The sequence below is a fragment of the Oncorhynchus masou genome, chromosome 14 (assembly GCF_036934945.1).
Source record: "Oncorhynchus masou masou isolate Uvic2021 chromosome 14, UVic_Omas_1.1, whole genome shotgun sequence".
NCBI classification, from domain to species: Eukaryota; Metazoa; Chordata; class Actinopteri; order Salmoniformes; family Salmonidae; genus Oncorhynchus; species Oncorhynchus masou.
In genome coordinates this window covers 11,034,360-11,055,215 of record NC_088225.1, presented here as the reverse complement: position 1 = coordinate 11,055,215, position 20,856 = coordinate 11,034,360, and the positions used below count along the sequence as shown (strand labels likewise).

Genomic DNA, 20,856 nt, shown 5'->3' with positions numbered 1-20,856 from the left:
CTGCTTATAACGTTAGCTTTGGGCAACAGGGTTAAGTAGCTGGCTAGCTATTTATTTATTTTCAAGAACTGAAGTTCAATTTCAATAGGCGAACAACAAAGTGGCAACCTAGCTAAAACCTACTCACAAGGATTCCTAAATCATTGCTAAGAATAATGAAAATGACTGCAGTTTCTACTGGTCATTATTTTCAGGCTGGTTGTATTAGTGCGAGCTATTTACCAAGCTAAAGCTAGCTACCCCAGAAGTTGCGGTCAAAAAAAATGATGCGTTATTACCAATGCGGTATTGTAAATACATCGTTCGTGGCCAGGTGTTTGCTGACTTTTTTGTAAAGCTTTGACGGTGCTACTATCTTTTTTGACATGCAAAGACCCAAATGGCGTTCCATAGTATGCATGTTGTGAAGCTAATAGCAGTGACGCTATTACGGTGTAACTCCGGTAGGGCAACATCTGAAAAATAGCGCACTTGGTAGTGTTAACCGGTGCTTGACGAGGCGGCGAAAATCAACACACCCAAGACGGAGAACGGTTGATTGTCAAGGGCAATGAATTCCATTGTCTTGGTTTGAATGGATTTCGCCTTCGATTTGTTACTCTTTCAAATGACTACTTGACTACTCGCTCCACATAGCAGACATTGTGGGCTAGTTTAGGAATGCTGTGTTGCATGTGTAGCGCCAAATTTCACGTGGCGTCATTACGTCATGTACCTTCGTTATATAGGTATGCACGTCAGCTTTGACATTGGTTTTGTATATCGGGCTTTAAGCTCGACATCGGCCAATACCGGCATTCTTAGCTAATATCGGCCGATTGCGATATGTTCACCGATATATCGTGCATCCATAATATAAGGTCTAGGCAATCTATAAAACGTTTAAGATCTGATAATTTTAACATATTTACATGACTTTATTCATGAAATGTGTAAAAAAACAGTAACCCCATGTGTCCATAGTACAATACAGAAACAGCTGTAGTTCACAAACAATGAGTTGAATCATATATTTGGGCATAGAACAGGTCCTCTGTATTTACTATGTTGACACCAAATTTCATGCATTTTACAACAAACAGAATGTGTTCTGTGGCACATTCTGTTATTGTACTAAATATAGTTAGAGGATGTAAATTGGTTAAAAAAAGGTTCCTGGAACTAACTTGTATGAAACAGAGAGGAAGTCTATCTTAGCAATGTAAACATTCATCGACTGTGCAATGAACAGAACAAGTGTAATAGCTCAAAATGAAATGTGGCAATGAATTAAACATACAGACCCCAGTACACACTGAATGAGTTTAGCATTCAAAAGTCAGAAGCAGAGGAAGGAGCTCGATGCACTTTGCTTTGGAGACTGACAACGACATTTCTCAGAAAAAAGACGATTTAACCACATGCATAATTGTCAGTTTCTCTAGAACCTTAAAACATGAAGCAAAGCATTGAAAGCCATGTAAGACACTATACTGTTGTATATTAAGTGCCTGTTATGAAACAAGTGAGGTGACTACAATGGAGTAGCTTTACTGATTCTTATGGGCGTGAGGTTCGGTCAACAAACTATCCATTCACTTTGAAAAGCAAGCTAATGAGGTGAGGTAGCAGCTAGAGGAAGGGGAGATTGGTTTGGGGATGAGGTAGTTGACGGACGGGAGAGAGTTACTTACGTGGCATGATCCCCTGACTGACCAGCTCCTCACGGGTCCGTCTCTGCTGGAGTTTGAGCTGGAGCACTGCATAAGAGGGACAGCAAGAGGTCAGGTACACTACAGACAGAACCAGCAAGGGCAACAACCAATAGTGAAAGCCCAAACGCCCTACAGTCAGTTTCCATTCCATGCTCTTCTCCTTGGGAGGAAATACAAGGCCGGTAACAGCCGTGTTGTAAATTAATATTGTGCATCTTTCTGGGAGGTTGAAGCCAATAGTTGAAGAGTACCCTACTCACTGCTCTTCTGGCCCTCGCTCTCTCCTCTCTCCACCCACAGAGTCGTCTGACAGCCGATACAGAGGTTATCATCAGAGGCAGGGAGGAGAAATAGCGGGCAGATGGTCCCTGTCACACACACGCGCTTCCTGTTTCTACACTCAAACAGCAGCCGGGTTGTCGCGTTTTGACAACTTCTACCACACAGAGAGAGATAGATAGAGCGACACTTCCGCATGGCTTGAACAATGCTAATGCACAGAGGACTTCTTGTAAAAACAGGAAGGCCCACATTCACCACTCACAATTCAAAATAGAATGAGGTGTTATATTGAGAGATATGTACAGATAAATGGTAATACTTGGTATGGTAATACTGACTAAATGTATATGACATGAATAAATGTGTCTTGCTAACAGCTGCCTAATCTCAGCTGGACCAAGCCTATAGAAGGAACACAGAAAGCTAGTGATGGAGACCATGTTCTCTGCATCACATCATCATTGCATTGTGTTTACACTTCAGCCACAGCAAGTTGAGTGAAATTAGAGATGTGATACTGTACATATGAGGGGAAGTTAAGATGTTACAGTATACTACATAGCCATATAGTATGTGGCCTGGTGTTCATGTGTGAGAGTATGATTGTTGGACCAGTCCATTGTACTGTATACAAAGTGATGCTTGTGTGCACCTCCTGATGTAGTTGTGTTTGTAGCTGGTCTGCTGCCTGCATGTGAACCACAGGGAAGCATACTGACTAATAGGTCAGAGTGAGATCAGTGTGGGTGATGTGTGACTTCTTTCTCATGGTCTCAGTCTCTCCGAGCTCTGCCTCCACGGTTTTTCACATCTCTGACCAGCGTCAACATTTCTGACAGTCCTGGCTGTCGCCGCCTGGGCCAAATCATCCTCTTCTCTCTTATATGGGCGCTTGACGTAGCACTCCCAATAGTCCCGGGGGGGGGCACAAATCACAGACACTCCTCCAGTGGCAGATGGTTTGCTGGTTGTGCCAAGGACTGACGGGGGAATGATGCCAGGTGCTTATACAGAATATTTTCTAGGCAAACGCTCACTCTGAAATGCCACAATTGGAATTCATTACCGTTCTCTGTACCTTGCTTAATGTGATGTAAACGAGAACATTACATTTTCCTACCACCTGTCCCTCTCCATAACTCCCTTTGTGCTCAATTTATGTATTGTTACCGTTCTCTGTGCGTCACTTCAAAACTTCCTGTGCACTTTTTCTACAATCGCCTATTCAATCGTTTACTTGTTTGAGAATATTTCCAAAACCTTCCCTTCATCCCAACCCTGAGATGAAACCCATCCTCTCCCTGCTGGTTTCTATTTGTGTCCCACACTGTAATATTTGGGAACGCTATCTCTCTGCCCGGCCCAGCCTGTTGAATTACACGGAATATTACTGTAAATCACCCGACGCTCAAACTGCTCCGAAGCAGAAATCTAAGGCCTGGGCTCGGCCTGGCTGAATGAGGGGACACATGTGAACAGACACCCTCCTCAATCAGGGCCAAGGTATGCTGTCCACCTTTGAAACTCTGTGAAGTCAAACCGGCTGCCAAGGCAGGTGCCTTTGGGTTACCGCATCATACAGTGTCTCTGAAAGACTGTACGTCTCGGTGCAAATAACCTCTCGGTAAATCACAGTCTGTCTCAATGGTTCCAAGTCCATCTCAGTGTCTCCAGCCTGTCCCTGTTTTCCCCCCAGCGTCCATCTATGTCTTAGTATCTAAACCGCTCTCTGCGTGTCACACTAAACACCACAGTATCTTCACCAGTCTCAGTATTCCTCACCTTAACTCAATGGGCCAGCGTATCTGCCTCACAGCACATTTATGTTTCTCTAAAAGTCAGTGTGAGATTCTCAGTGTGTCACGACTAAGTCTGTTCAGGCTCTTTTTGCTCCAACTCAGTTGGTGTCACGGCCCTGGCAGCACCCACAGGTGCCTGAGCATTGTCCACTGGGCACAGAGTCCTGGCGCTGCCCCATCTGTACCAGGGCCAGAAGGTCCACTTAGTACCTGACCAGCAGCCCAGAAGACACCAGACACCCACTCAGCCGGCCTGAGCAGCACAACTCAATACACACGATTCACTGAGAAAAACTCAACTGTAAAGCTGGGTGTGTTTTGTGGAGAGCTATGAAACAAAAGCCAAGTAAGGAAGAGTAAGGATAATAAGTATCCATAATGATGCTATATCAAAAAGATCTGTTTCAAAATATATACAAACAAAGATATCAACGAAACCATATCTTCCACATCTCTTATTATAAAGATTTTGTGTGTATTGTGTGCGTAATATGAATCCCACCTTCCCTCAGGCTCTGGCAAGCCCGGCGTTCTAACTCCAATCGTATGCGTTGCTTATCCATGCTGTTGCTGATTGGAGGGTGCCCAAAAGAGGTGGGGTCTGTGTGAAGGGACGGGTTGGTGTCCAGCATGGTGATCAGGTTCAAAACAATAAATAGGTATTACTGAAAGACTGTGGTCCCATCAAATAATGTCCAAAAACATTCAAATGTAACAAAAATATAATTCTCTGTTCAGTTCTGTCCAAAACAGTCCAGTCAATATGTATTATCAGGTGTGTGATATCGCCTGGAAAAGTCACAGAGATTCTGCTAAATATATTAATGCAGGATGTCGCCCGATGGACCGAAATAAGAGCATTAGAATAGAAATGGTCCTTGTGCAAATGACAAAAATCATGAGAAGATTGAAGTTTTCCAAAAGTCCATATAAAGTGCTCTATACACAACTGTGTTCTCACTGACTTCTCCTCTTTCTCTTGTTTTTTAGCAAACAAAGTTCCGAACAGTTCAGAAAAAATCTAATTGAAAAAACAAAAACAAATTAAAAATATGGAAAAAAAGAAACGTAGAACGTGAAAATGTACAGCTGCTATGAGTTTCAAGAGCCAGTATCTACTGCAGCCAGACGAGTGAGTGAGGTGAGTGTGTGGGTCTGTGAGTGTGTGTCAAATGCCTGTGAATCCTTGATCAAGCACCGTCACAGCTGTTGCTGCAGCCACTCACTCCGCCATTGACAGACACCGACACACTTCAGCTAAACCTTTTCCTCCTATCCACAATCAAATACTTCCTCCTTGGCACCTGGGACCTCTGCTCATTCGTGCCAACATAAGAGTGCACACCTGTGAGCTTTGTGCACAATCTAGATGCCCCATATTCAACTCGTGGACTGCGGTCTGGATCCGGTCCCAGAACGGGGTCAATACAGGCCGTGGTCCAGCCTACAAAATAAATAAATAGAAACTCAGCAAAAAAAAAAAAAAAACGTCCTCTCACTGTCAACTGCTTTTATTTTCAGCAAACTTAATGTGTAAATATTTGTTTGAACATAAGATTCAACAAGACATAAACTGAACAAGTTCCACAGACGTGACTAACAGAAATGGAATAATGTATCCCTGAACAAAAGGGGGGTCAAAAGTAACAGTCAGTATCTGGTGTGGCCACCAGCTGCATTAAGTACTGCAGTGCATCTCCTCCTCATGGACTGCACCAGATTTGCAAGTTCTTGCTGTGAGATGTTACCCCACTATTCCACCTGCAAGTTCCAGGACATTTCTGGGGGAATGGCCCTAGTCCTCACCCTCCGATCCAACAGGTCCCAGACGTGCTCATGGGATTGAGATCCGAGTTCTTCGCTGGCCATGGCAGAACACTGACATTCCTGTCTTGCAGTAAATCACTCTCAGAACAAGCAGTATGGCTGGTGGCATTGTCATGCTGGAGGGTCATGTCAGGATGAGCCTGCAGGAAGGGTACCAGATGAGGGAGGAGGATGTCTTCCCTGTAACACACAGCGTTGAGATTGCCTGCAATGACAACAAGCTCAGTCCGATGATGCTGTGACACACCGCCTCAGACCATAACAGACCCTCCACCTCCAAATCGATCCTGCTCCAGAGTACAGGCTTCGGTGTAACGCTCATTCCTTCGACAATAAACGCGAGCGACCCCGACGATCACCCCTGGTGAGACAAAACCGCCACTAGTCAGTGAAGAACACTTTTTGCCAGGCCTGTCTGGTCCAGCGACGATGGGTTTGTGCCCATAGGGAAAGTTGTTGCCGGTGATGTCTGGTGAGGACCTGCCTTACAACAGGCCTACAAGCCCTCAGTCCAGCCTCTCTCAGCCTATTGCGGACAGTCTGAGCACTGATGGAGTGATTGTTCGTTCCTGGTGTATCTTGCCATCATGTACCTGTTCCGCAGGTGTGATGCTCGGATGTACCGATCCTGTGCAGATGTTACACGTGGTCTGCCACTGCGAGGATGATCAGCTGTCCGTCTTGTCTCCCTGTAGCGCTGTCTTAGGCGTCTCACAGTAAAGACATTGCAATTTATGGCTCTGGCCACATCTGCAGTCCGCATGCCTTCTTGCAGCATGCCTAAGGCACATCACGCAGATGAGCAGGGACCCTGGGCATCTTTCTTTGTGTTTTTCAGAGTTAGTAGAAAGGTCTCTTTAGTGCCCTAAGTTTTCATAACTGTGACCGTAATTGCCTACCGTCTAAACTGTTAGTGTCTTAACGACCATTAAGGTGCTTGTTCATTAATTGTTTATGGTTCATTGATGGGAAACAGTGTTTAAACCCTTTACAGTGAAGATCTGTGAAGTTATTTGGAGTTTTACTAATTATCTTTGAAAGACAGGGTTCCGAAAAAGGGATGTTTCTTTTTTTGCTGAGTTTATTTTTTGGAAGTAGGTCAAGCTTTGACCCCTGGTATCACATAAAACACACATAAGACAGGCAGGCAGAATAATGGCCCTACACAGTACCCCTGATATAGGCAGACACAATAATGGCCTCACACAGTACCCCCTGATTTAGGCAGACACCATAATGGCCCCACACAGTACCCTGATGTAGGCAGACACCATAATGGCCCCACACAGTACCCCTGATGTAGCCAGACACCATAATGGCCCCACACAGTACCCCTGATGTAGCCAGACAGCATAATGGCCCCACACAGTACCCTGATGTAGGCAGACACCATAATGGCCCCACACAGTACCCTGAATTAGGCAGACACCATAATGGCCTCACACAGTACCCCCTGAATTAGGCAGACACCATAATGGCCTCACACAGTACCCCCTGATGTAGGCAGACACCATAATGGCCCCAGAGAAGAAACTGCCACCACACAGATCCCCAAACAGAAACATGTCCCAAAGCCAAGACTGGGTCTTTGACGGTTTCGGTCTTCACCGTTCAACTTTCGTAAGCAAAACATTTGCTAGACAGTGACAGAGAGTTAGAACATTAAAATGTGAAACACGTTTTTGTCTGCCACTTCTCATTAAAACATCAATGCTAATCAAAGCCTTAAAATCATTTTCTAAAGATGAAGTACAAACACCTGCCAAAACAGATATTTAAAACCAGAAATGTATCCTACAGCTGTGTGTACTGCCAAAGTTACCATTTGTATTCAATTAAATGATGGATCAGGTGAGCTAAAATAAAGTTGGGAAGTAGCCTGGGGGTCATAACAAAGAACTATGTGAGGTAGAGGAAATCCCCAGGGAAGCGCTTCTTGATTATTATTGGCATTCACTGTGTGTTTTAGAACAGATTTGTGTAATGGCCTAGCTTTAGAGAGCCGGCCACAATAAAGGTGAACATAAGAGACTATTTACAGATGCCCACAAACTGTGTGTGTGTGTGTGTGTGTGTGTGTGTGTGTGTGTGTGTGTGTGTGTGTGTGTGTGTGTGTGTGTGTGTGTGTGTGTGACACTGGAATCAGGGTGCACAATCCTCAGGCAAAGCTCACTTTGACAAGGAAGGGGAAAATGAATCAAGACTGATCCCCCTTGCTGCAGATAAGGCACCAAACATATGCTTGCAGGGATAATCCTTCTTTCGTGTGTGTGTGTGTGTGTGTGTGTTTATGTCAGCCATAAATACTGTTGATAGGAAAAGCTAATAACTCACACGGGCTCTAAGCATATCCAAAATACCTAAAGTTGCATTCTGCTGTTTCAGTGAAAGTGGTAATAATCCATGTTAATCCGACTGAAATAGAGCTCCCTGTGGGCATCCTCTGAATACTAGATCAGTGATGTTTATGTTCGGAAATATACATGGTCAAGGTCAAATTAACTGTAAGTTAAGAATCTAGGGTCAAAATCAGCCCATAGCCCGGAACTAAATGCAAACCAATTCCCGCTATTGCCAAACAATCCGATCAATTCCTTGCTGATATAGCTAGAGAAAAACACAAAATAGCTCGAGAAAAAAACTCTTCTGTGAGGCTACTTGCCGATCCTACTGTACATGGTTATAAAGTACTGAAGCCTTATGACTTCTGAAAGGAGGAAACTGTATATAGAGTTGACCTCTGGTAGTCCCAGCAGGGGTAGTTCACCTACCAGCTGTTTCATAACCAATCCCAGAAGATGCATTTAGCCTGCAGGTTTAGTGTGACCAAGCACCGTCAGACAGGGAGGTAAAATAATCACATCTCCTAGAAGCAGTCTTGGGGGGGGGGGGTCTTTAAATGGAAGTGCTAGGACATCGCTGAGGAGAAATTATGATCTTCAGAGCCAGAGGTAACAGACACTGACAATTGTCATCATTCACTGTGTGTAATCAGGGTAACTCCTATTCCAAGACCAGGAGGAAACCACTAGGGTATCTGATACCGGCCTGGGTCCGGTTTCCCGATAGCGATGGAAATTAGACTAATGAGTGTTTTAACGATGAATCTCAACAACGGCAGAAGATCTAACATGAGTCTCCCAAAACACCACAGAGAGAGAACATTCGCTAAGTGTGTCGTTGGAGCATGTGGCAATACTGATAGGATTGAAAGAACGGCAGCGCTGCTCTCAGAGCAGCTTTCTCCATTCAAATCTTACCATAACATTCTAATTATTTCACAATACTGACGATGGGTCAGCTCCTAGAGAGATTTATTACCACATTATGGTTGCAAATAATGAGGCAGCTTATTCTAATGCTAACCTGACAACAATGCACTAAATCAGTTTGGGAATATAATTGTGCACATTGTTACACATCAAAATATGTTGAGTCAAAAATGACAAAAAGTAGCCTACAATTAGCTACTGTAAATAGAACTCAATACGATTCCAATATATAGCCCTAGGGCCTATACTGTATGCATCTCAGTGTTCATTTGAAGCATCGTTTTATCCTTCACTTGTTTGTAACAACTACAAAAACACTGGTAACTTTGTATTTGTAGTCAACTTTGTTCCGATGTTATCTGCGGTCACAGAGACAGATAAACATATTGTTTCTATGTTTAGCGGAGACCTGTGTATAAAGTGAAGCAGTATGGAAACAAATGCATCTTACGACCGACGCAATTAGCTGTTAAGAGTGGTATGAGGCAGTCGGTAAATAAAGAGGTGCAACTTTAGTAACAAGGCTTTTGGGAAACAGCTTGGAAATCTAACCATGCTACTACGAAGGTTCTAACCATGAACTTAATATGCTTTTGGGAAACTGGGCCCTGGCGTCTCAGTATCTGGTGGGCCTACTGTGCTTGAAACAAGATGGAGTCCACATTCAAACAGTTTACTGCTGCTGCCTTCACACCTCTTCATCGAGGTCTTACTCAGGAGGAAGGGTGTGGGGTAAACACGTCTCAAATTAAATCCTTCTCTCTGGGCCTGGGCTCCAGAATGTGAGCACCCCCCCACCAAGCCTTCCCCTCGGGCTGACTGTTTTAAATAGTAGGCCAGCTGGCTATGGGGGCTATATCCAGCTACCCTTCACTGGTGCAGACGGCGGCTAGGGTTACTCACAGATATCCCTGCACACACACAACCTGACTCCACACATATCTTGTGTTAAAGATCTAGAACCTGTTCAATATCCTCAGTGCATTTGAACACATAAAAACCCAAGTTAACACTGAAAAAGACATTTCGATTACATTAAGAGAACTTCCAAGCTTTGAGAATGAACCTCATCTCCTGGTACATAGGACATGTTGCATACATGCAAACGTCCATATAATGTGCCACAGTACTTCAGTTCCCTGTCCTTCCTCTAATGCTGTATGGCCAGTTAAAGTGTTTCTGTCAGCCACAAGATGGCAGCGTGTATCATCCCAAACAACACTGATAGTTTTAGTGGTCCACAATGTTCAATCCAGCTGCTGTGTACATATGGCAGCATGTGTTCAGGGCCAGAGATGGAAGAGCAAGTAGGGGACATGGGACTTCAGGGTGATTAAACTCTTATGAACTCTTCGTGCAGTCATCCTTACTGTCACGTCCCTTATTCCTGGTCAATCACATTCACAGTACATGAAGTCAGCTACATGGTTCAGGTGTCAAGGTTTTCCACTAATGTTTCACAGTTTGAAAAAACAACACATTTAGACTCATAGCAGCGGACTTTAAATGCCTCTTGATCTCATCTCTCTTTGCTGCCCCTCGTTCATAATCTGTTTCCTCCCAGTCATCCCCTTCAATTAATCTCTGTTCCTCCTTCTCTCGTTTGACAGCCTCGATATGTGTAAACATATCAAAATATGAACAGATAAGGAATTGAGGATACATCTACGTCGAGAACATAACTGTCGGCTGCAATTATCCAAAAATCCACATGCCAACAACCACACTCACACAATTATAGAAAAACACATCAATCAATCGCTTAATTATTCTCTGCTACGTAAGGCTCCTCGAACATGAGTGTTTCAGATAAACGCCAGGAAGACATTTCTGTTTCCATGGAAACAGACGTCTTGGAGGGTTCGGGTTCAAGTATTTTGGCCTAGTGGGAGATCTATCAACGTGCCTGTGAGCAGGGCATTGACCCTGGATACTTCTGTGTGTCGCTCTGAATGGGAGTCTGTTGGATGACTGGTATGATGTAGTTGTTGAGCGGCTTCACTGCAAGTATATTGTAGGTTTCGGATATTCAATTAAAAAAATATAAAAAATAACAGATGTCCAGTGTCTATGCTGAGAATCAACTCGGTGCTCTGTGTGGAACAGTGTCAGGAGGAGACAAACCATTTTTAAACATGGAGGAACTCGCTGAACTAGTTCATTAAGAGCACAGATGTCTGCCTCCCATTAGGAAAGGGTTATCTATGGTGTGCCGTGACCTATTAAACACGACCCAGGCACCTCATCACACCTGACTCCCTACAGACACTTCACACTCCTCCCCTCACCTGTCAGAACACCAGACTAAACGTGCACAGCATGCTCACTCATAATGGAGCCTATGTGTGCTTGCTTATCGGCAAACGTACACTGACACCCATACACCCCAATTAGCATGCGATCCATTGGTGAACATTCAGTCACAGAGCAAGATGGAGATCAGAGTGGAGTAGAGCACAGTGTCAGGGCAGCAGTGTCGAGCCCTGCTGTGTTTTGAATTACAACTGCGGTCTGGGTGTGAATGCAGTACCTCGACAACCACTACACACTTGATCTTTCAGGCGTCTTCCATAGCAAGAAGGTTGGATCCGGGCCAACTTTGTCAATAAACAGTCATGTTGAGCTGCCTGCACTTCAGTGAAATATTGGGACAAGTATGTAACCTCTAAAATCCTAAAATAATTGAGCATGTGCAGTGTTGGGGAAGCTAATCTGAAAATATAGTTTACCAAGCTACCAATTACTTCACACTGGAAGAAGATAAGCTACATTAAAGCTACCCCTAAGAAAAATATAGTTTACTGAACTAAAGTTACTTTGAACAAGAGGTTAATTACATCAAATCAAATTTTATTTGTCACATACACATGGTTAGCAGATGTTAATGCGAGTGTAGCGAAATGCTTGTGCTTCTAGTTCCGACAATGCAGTAATAACCAACAAGTAATCTAACTAACAATTCCAAAACTACTGTCTTATACACACAAGTGTAGGGGGATAAAGAATATGTACATAAAGATATATGAATGAGTGATGGAACAGAGCGGCATAGGCAAGATACAGTAGATGGTATTGAGTACAGTATATACATATGCGATGAGTATGTAAACAAAGTGGCATAGTTAAAGTGGCAAGTGATACATGTATTACATAAAGATGCAGTAGATGATATAGAGTACAGTATATACGTATACATATGAGATGAATAATGTAGGGTATGTAAACATTATATTAGGTAGCATTGTTTAAAGTGGCTAGTGACATATTTTACATCATTTCCCATCAATTCCCATTATTAAAGTGGCTGGAGTTGAGTCAGTGTGTTGGCAGCAGCCACTCAATGTTAGTGGTTGCTGTTTAACAGTCTGATGGCTTTGAGATAGAAGCTGTTTTTCAGTCTCTCGGTCCCAGCTTTGATGCACCTGTACTGACCTCGCCTTCTGGATGATAGCGGGGTGAACAGGCAGTGGCTCGGGTGGTTGTTGTCCTTGATGATCTTTATGGCCTTCCTGTAACATCGGGTGGTGTAGGTGTCCTGGAGGGCAGGTAGTTTGCCCCCGGTGATGCGTTGTGCAGACCTCACTACCCTCTGGAGAGCCTTACGGTTGTGGGCGGAGCAGTTGCCTTACCAGGCGGTGATACAGCCCGCCAGGATGCTCTCGATTGTGCATCTGTAGAAGTTTGTGAGTGCTTTTGGTGACAAGCCGAATTTCTTCAGCCTCCTGAGGTTGAAGAGGCGCTGCTGCACCTTCTTCACGATGCTGTCTGTGTGGGTGGACCAATTCAGTTTGTCTGTGATGTGAATGCCGAGGAACTTAAAACTTACTACCCTCTCCACTACTGTTCCATCGATGTGGATAGGGGGGGGTGTTCCTTCTGCTGATTCATGAAGTCCACAATCATCTCCTTAGTTTTGTTGACGTTGAGTGTGAGGTTATTTTCCTGACATCCAAAGTACTTTGTGATAAATAATCATTTCTAAATCTGAAATTTCAGATGACAAATTGCAAGAAGTTAACAGAATGTTTTTAGCCTATTAAACACACAAACTGTGTTTCAAGTGAGAATTAGACAGGTCTGATGCCAAAAAATAAAAAGGAAATTGCCTACTTCAGGGTAGCCTAGTAGTTAGAGCATTAGACTAGTAAACTAAAGGTTGCAAGTTCAAATCCCCGAGCTGACAAGGTACAAATCTGTCGTTCTGCCCCTGAACAGGCAGTTAACACACTGTTCCTAGGCCGTCATTGAAAATAAGAATTTGTTCTTAACTGACTTGCCTAGTTAAATAAAGTAAAAAAAATAAAAATGTTTTTATATATATTATCTTTTAGCTGAAAAAGTAATGTAGCTAGCCTCAAGGCAAAAAAATTGCGTTCAACTACCACCAAGCTACTGCAAAATGGAGTTAAATGACTAGTTGAACTACATGCAGTTCACTACTACAACACTGAGCATGGGCGTGTACGCTCGGGGGGATAACACAAAGTTAGAGCTGCAGTTTGCTGCTTTGGCTGCGGTAATAAAATGTTAACTATGTAAACTCACACAGCATCTGATGATCGCATGAGTGGAAAGGGTGAGATGAGTGGAAAAAGTGAACACGATTAACTTGTATTGCTCATGAGAGCATGCTGCTCTTTTTAACATTTGCTTGTCTCACAGCTCCCCTTCGCTGAGATGCTTGTGGTTTAGGATGCTAGTGTGATTTGGTGGAACAAAGTGTTTTTCAATGTTTCCAGTGCTGCTGACTGTGTTGCTCAGAATTGTAATCGGTGAACCAAAAGGCTTCTCAACAGCTTTCACCCCCAAGTCATAAGACTTCTGAACAGGTAATCAAATGGCACCTCCCAACCCCTCTTTTACGCTGTGCTACTCTCTGTTTATCAAATATGCATAGTCACTTTAACTATACATTAATGTACTGTACCTCAATTAGCCCGACTAACCGGTACCCCCGAACATTGGCTATCCGGACTATCTGCATTGTGTCCCGCCACCCACCACCCCGCTCTTTTATGCTACTGCTACTCTGTTTATCATATATTAATAGCCACTTTAACCATGCCTACACGTACATACTACCTCAATTAGCCCGACAAACCGGTGCCTGTATATAGCCTCGCTACTGTATATAGCCTCAATACTGTATATAGCCTCAATACTGTATATAGCCTCAATACTGTTATTATTCACTGTCTTTATACTGTTGTTTTTTATTTCCTTATCTATTGTTCACCTAATACCTATTTTTTACTTAAAAATTGCACTGTTGGTAAAGGGCCTGTAAGTAAGCACTTCACTGTCAGGTCTACACCGGTTGTATTCTGCGCACGTGACAAATAAAATTTGATTTGAAAAGGAGAGTCGCCCCCATGTTTAAACTTTATTGCCTACACCCACACACACACACACGTTCCTATTTTCCTCATGTCTGTAAAAATAATTTCATACACAAGCTCTTCCTCCTCATGACTTAATGAGAGAAGCTCAAGTTCAGATGGGTTTTATTCCTGCACACCAGCTTCTACTCCTCTTCCTCAAGTGCACTTTTGCAAACTGCATTCCAGGTACCCTTTGACCCAGAGTGCACATGGGTAAGACAACTCTCATCCCCCTCATTGAGCTCTTTCAGCTGGAATTCTAACAACTTTGCCATATAACTCTCCCTCCTTGACCAGAGACCACTGTGGATACTGTGCCAAGTGAGAGGATTTATGAGAGCAAACTAACGGTTCTACAGTTCTACCTACATTATACAAGTGTTTACACAACACAAAGACTCAGACTGAGTAACCTGTCCATACTTCATGGCTGCAGTCTTGGTTTTCATTTTCTACAGTTCATACCAGTAGCTTTCTGATGAAAGTGGATGGTCTTCGCGCCATATAGCATCAGTCCACCTGGGTTTTAATCTCATCAGTGGGCTTGATAGCAGTTGCCTGGAATCAGAACGGGCACTCACCGTTTTTCCTGTCTCTCAGGGGCAGCAGGTTGGGGGCGGGCTGCAGCGACAGCTCTTGCAGCTCATTGGTCACTGCCTCGCTATGTGGGCTGGGGGCGGAGTCAGACGATGCAGGAGCCGAACCACTTGGGCCTGGCTCCTCCCCTGCTTGGGCCTCCATGATCGCAGGGGTGACAGAGGGTGGCTGATGTACAGACCTGAGAGATAAACAAAATAACACATTCATCAAAAATGCCTAGAAGTCTCTCGCTATCTTACTAAACTGGATAGAACATCCCTCCTTTACTTGTATCCCCAACTGCTTCCTGCCTTACATCACCTGCCTGACACATTCCCAGGGCTCCCCTCTAGTTCACTAGCCTGACAGAGTGTATGAGCCCTAATCCAATAGGTTAATTGGTCGAGCTGCAGAACGACCAGCCTATCCCCATGGCAACCCACCATAACAGGCAGGACCGCAGATGAAACACTGGGCCCTGCCAATATTGCGGAGGACCAGCTCCTTGCCATGGCAACGCCTTACATAAACACCACCCAATGCAGAGAAATGTACAAAATCACACGCTAACGGATTCAGAGGAGCAGCCTAAAACAGACATAGCCTTGGAATGAGTGCTCAACTTGCTACTGATGGGCCACAAAGGTGCTCTTGCAAACCTCCAGCTAATCTGTCACTTAGCAGTGTGTACCGATACAGTCTCCTACACTAAATAGCAATGTGACTTGATGGAATGCAGTCTGTATCCACATGCCATTTTTGCATTAGTCATGTGGTGAGCTTTACTCATAATGCATTCTTTGTCAAACTTATTTGCAGTTTTCTCAGCAGGTAAAACAGCAGCATAGCTAAATAGCTGTGTTTTACAGAATTTGGTGCAGCAGTTAATTTTGCTGCTGTGCAATCTACTGTAATATAATGCTTTACATAGTGTTACACTGCCATCCATTGTCTTCTTGTTTAGTGCCTCACCCCATGGTTATAGGCCAAGTGCAGCCATAAAGGTGATATCCCTGTGTTTTATATATACACAAAAATATAAAACGCAACATGTAAAGTGCTGGTCCCATGTTTCATGAGCTGAAATAAAAGATCCCAGAAATGTTCCATATGTACAAAAGGTTTATTCCTCTCAAATCCCTGTTAGTGAGCATTTCTCCTTTGCCAAGATAATTCATCCACCTGACAGGTGTGACATATCAAGAAGTTGATTAAACAGCATAATCATTACACAGGTGCACCTTGTGCTGGGGACAATAAAAGGCCACAAAAAAATGTGCAGTTGACACAACACAATGCCACAGATGTCTCAAGTTGAGGGAGCATGCAATTGGCATGCTAACTGCAGGAATGTCAACCAGAGTTGTTGCCAGAGAATTGAATGTTCATTTTGTTTTAGAGAATTTGGCAGTACGTCCAACAGGCCTCACAACCGCATACCACGTGTAACCACATCAGTCCAGGACCTCCACATACAGCTTCTTCACCTGCGGGATTGTCTGAGACCAGCCACCCGGACAGCTGATGAAACTGTGGGTTTGCACAACCGAATAATTTCGTCACAAACGGTCAGAAACTGTCTCATGGAAGCTCATCTGCATGCTCGTCGTCCTCACCAGGGTCTTAATCTAACTGCAGTTTGGTGTCGTAAACCCACTTCAATGGGGGAAATGCTCACCTTCGATATCCACTGGCACGCTGAAGTAGTATGCTCTTCACAGATGAATCCCGGTTTCAACTATACCCGGGCCACATGGCATGTGGGTGAGCGGTTTGCTGATGTCAACATTGTGAACATGGTGACGGTGGGGTTATGGTATGGGCAGGCATAAGCTAAGGACACAACTGCATTTGATCAATGGCTGTTTGAATGCAATTTAAACGGTTGCGAACAATGAAAATGATGATATTTGGATGAAACCAGTTAATAGTACCCAATGATGAAAAATTATGAGCTGGTACGTTGACAAAGTTGAACATAAAGTTACTGCCCCCCCATGTCAAACACGTGGATCCAGGAGGCAGGATTTACTACCAGCTTTATACAACGTCACGTAAAGATGGAATTGTCAAACACCTATGGTAGTCTTATAATCCTAACTCATTTAAATATGTAGAACCGGAACAGTCATCACATGAGCACATCATACGGCTTTGTTTACAAACTGTAAGATAGCTGAAGCAGAATGATACATAATCCTTGTCAACTGTGACTTTTAGCAAGCAAGCTACTTACCAGCATGCTGGAAAAAGCACACTGTGTTGTGGCTGGATGCCAGTGTTAATTTACCGTTACACTATTCTCAGAAGAATGAAGACAGCTGACAGCAGTGGTTGCTTTTCATTTCAGGGGGACAGGCTGCACCGAAAATTACAATCAAGTTGCTTTATCAATTGGGGAGAACATTGCATGGGCCTTGCCAGGAAGCTAATCCTGAAGACGGCTGCTGTACCATCATGGACAGTGGATCAGTGGATGTTACAAGCTCTGACCATAATGTACGTAACAGAGGTTGAGGAGTCTGACACGGTGGCTGAAACTGTGGCTGTTTTGACTGTATATTTTCTGTAACACACCTGATAGTCACTATATGGTTTTTGTTCTTCCATCCCTAAACCACCCTAAGGTACGTATAGTATTTGTGATTGACCTCTGAAAATCATATTTTTAACATTCCATTGTGTGGGTTGTTGTCTTACAGTTAATGTAGCTTGTGTCATTGGGGCTAATCGTGATGATTAAGGGGGGTATTATTTCCATCTCCTTTTATCTTTCCACTCATCGAGCTGTAATAAGACACTGGAGAAACTCCAACATCTACCCTGTCTGCACTGCTTCCCAGGCAACCACCGCAGCAGGAATGCTGTGATACTAAATCGGCTTTAGCAAGAAAAAGGGGGATGTGCCGTAGGAATGGGGATGTGCCGTAGGAAGGGGGATGTGCCGTAGGAATGGGGATGTGCCGTAGGAATGGGGATGTGCCGTAGGAATGGGGATGTGCCGTAGGAAGGGGGATGTGCCGTAGGAAGGGGGATGTGCCGTAGGAATGGGGATGTGCCGTAGGAAGGGGGATGTGCCGTAGGAAGGGGGATGTGCCGTAGGAAGGGGGATGTGCCGTAGGAAGGGGGATGTGCCGTAGGAAGGGGGATGTGCCGTAGGAATGGGGATGTGCCGTAGGAAGGGGGATGTGCCGTAGGAAGGGGGATGTGCCGTAGGAAGGGGGATGTGCCGTAGGAAGGGGGATGTGCCGTAGGAAGGGGGATGTGCCGTAGGAAGGGGGATATGCCGTAGGAATGGGGATGTGCCGTAGGAAGGGGGATGTGCCGTAGGAAGGGGGATATGCTGTGAAGCCAGACCCAACATACTGAAAGTCATAGTTATTAATTTCAAATATAGAGCATCAGGCACTCAAAAATTCCAAATGCAAACATTGAAAAGTTTCACTACAAAGTGCACGGCCAAACCCGTCTGCCGGGTCAAATGACTTCGAACCATTTATTTCTCATGAGTATTCATGTTGATCAATATTTCAGCTATGCTGGCCTATTGCAAATAATAAAATAAACATCTGATCAATACATACAATTCTGAACATATTATCCTTTATAATGCTAATGCAAGGGCACCAATAAATTGTAGAGTATACTTATTGTATGCTGTTTTCATGTACATTCCCCTTATGTCTAATGTGACTCAGGCTTTACTAATTCTGGTGAAGAAGCGTATCAGTGAACTGTAATCTGTAATTAGTTACAAAACATGTGGTCCATTGTTTACCTGGTCATCAATAACTCGTGGCCCATTGTTTACCTTGTTACCTGGCAATGCACACAAGGATGTTTGAAAGAGCTGTCAGTCAAGGAGAACACATGAATGTAAACTCCCCGCCCACTCAGCCAGTTCTTTCGGGTTTACTGATCGTTATAGATGAGAAGGTAAAATGTATTAAATTCTGAGCATGTTTTAGTCATTAAAAGGCTACTTTTACTTGGGAAATAGGTTGACTGTGCAGGACATTTAAGTCAACATGGCAGTAACCTGAGAACCGATGGACGGATTAACACAGCTGCCCTCTGTGAACCAAAATCACAACAATAGCTTCCTGCCACTCGAGCCATGTTCCAGAGGCTTCCACCCTTACAATCTAGCTACAACTGTTGGAACAAAAACATATTATGCTGTCAGGACAAGCGAACGCCACCACTCCACACATTTCAAGCTGAAGGAGAGGTCACCAGAGAAGCACTGCATGGGAAGCCTGAGTTCACACAACCTTTGAACTCCACTGGTCTTGACTGGTGACCTTCCCCAAGGCTTTTCAATCCTTCAAGAAAACAGGTTATTTTCAAACCGGGCTCTTTTAAAAAACAGGTTCATAATATACTATGCCAGTTTCCATGGCAACCCATCCCCTTTCGTCAAACCTGTTCCGCTGCCCTCATCCACCTCTTGCCGTAGATAGATGTAGGCCTAGGCTATGTGCTGAAAGGGTGCTGCTTATTAGTAGCGAGCAGAAAATGAGTTATCCATCTTTAACAAACTGTCACACTTTTGGTTCAAATTAAACAGTGCTTTAATCAAATACACTTATGATAATTCAGTTCTACCAAAACCATCAACACAGTACATAATTAAATGGAAATAGTTTCGCTTATATTTAACTAAGCCAAATGATGCCGCAGGGACTGTCCAGGAAGCTCTGGTGAAAGTGACATGGTAACCTGAAGGGTAGTTGTGAACTTGTGATAGATACAATGATACCCGATAACAGAAGACAACAGAACGATAGCTAGAGGAGCCATAAGAATGATAAGACACTGGACTGTTGTCCAGATAAACCATGTTGACTTGACAACCAGTTGGGAAAGTCAGTCAGTCATCCCAGAGAGGAAGTCCTGAGACAAAACAGCTGACAGAAATGTTTAAACAAACCCAGAATTATTCAAAACAACAATATACCCAGAGATCCTACAGACACACTTTAATCCTGTACTTTCAGAGACCCGTTTTACTTATTATAAATGATCTTGATCATGTGCTGTTGGAGAGTTTTTTTACATTCCCTTAGAATGACAGCACGCCACACCTGTAGCATGTACTGAGCACTAATAGAATGTATCACTTACAGCATCCCTCAACAGGACCACTATGTGACTTATTTCATCATTTCAACATATTAGGCTAGGTGTTATTGTGCTTCAGTATCTTGTTCATATAATTTCTCCCAATATTTACTCAACTTTGGAGTCTTTCACCTGGAACCCAGATAAATCCCTTCATTTGATAGACACTGATCTCAAGACCCAGAGCATTGAGCTTACACTGTAATGCTCTCCTGTTATCAGAACTCTCGCCATCTGAACACTTTTTACTACCTGGGATTCTGGCTTTGGCCTTAATGGTATAGACCTACAGTAGTATATCCCCTGCCAGGTTAATACTCAGTAGCCTAATGTTCATTCTAGCATTAAGAACTCTAGAAGGATCATCCTAGATCTTTAGATTGTTTCTTGAGTTGCAAAGCAACTGCAACAGACAGAGCTTATCTTTCAAGACCTTTATTACCAATACAACTTTTGGAGATAAAGGCCATCATGTCAGGAGACCGAAACCAACTCCACACGGGCATCTACCTGCCTACCTATGAAATACAAATAAACACTGTCATAAAGTTGGCCTGGGGGTAGGTTTATGATACCTCTGATGTCAGTTCGGTTGTCATCTGAGACATTATCATCAATGATAAGATGACAAACTCTACAGTGTAAAGTCTACACATCAGAGTTATCGGATTCACATGGAATTGTTTATCAATTTAAATGTTTGAATATGAAATTATTCGTGATTGGATGAAATGTGTTTTTAGCTTCTAAAATGTGAGAATTGGGTTTTCATGGGTGAATTAGGACGTATCCAATTAACCAGCAGAGACATTCTTCAAAGGACAAAGGACTTGGTTGTGAAATACGGCCTTCCACCTACCACCAACCTACCGAAGCGCAGTTCAGAGTAAATATTTAT

General features: G+C 43.6%; 1 protein-coding gene across 6 annotated transcripts in view; it reads right to left on the bottom strand.

Annotated features, from left to right (window-relative positions):
- The window catches only part of LOC135554193 (myocardin-related transcription factor A-like), a 48,261-nt gene that overhangs the window by 22,931 nt on the left and 4,474 nt on the right, over window positions 1-20,856 (bottom strand). For 5 of the 6 annotated variants that reach the window (XM_064986323.1, XM_064986325.1, XM_064986322.1 and 2 more), the window contains 2 exons: window positions 14,837-15,033; window positions 1,674-1,739 (listed from right to left, as the gene is read on the bottom strand). In XM_064986323.1, the coding sequence (XP_064842395.1) occupies window positions 1,674-1,739; window positions 14,837-14,996 (226 nt within the window). In that variant the 5' untranslated portion in view covers window positions 14,997-15,033. Of the gene's footprint in view, window positions 1-1,673; window positions 1,740-1,945; window positions 2,081-14,836; window positions 15,034-20,856 lie in introns of those variants that run through there. The other variant, XM_064986327.1, reaches the window with a different exon arrangement.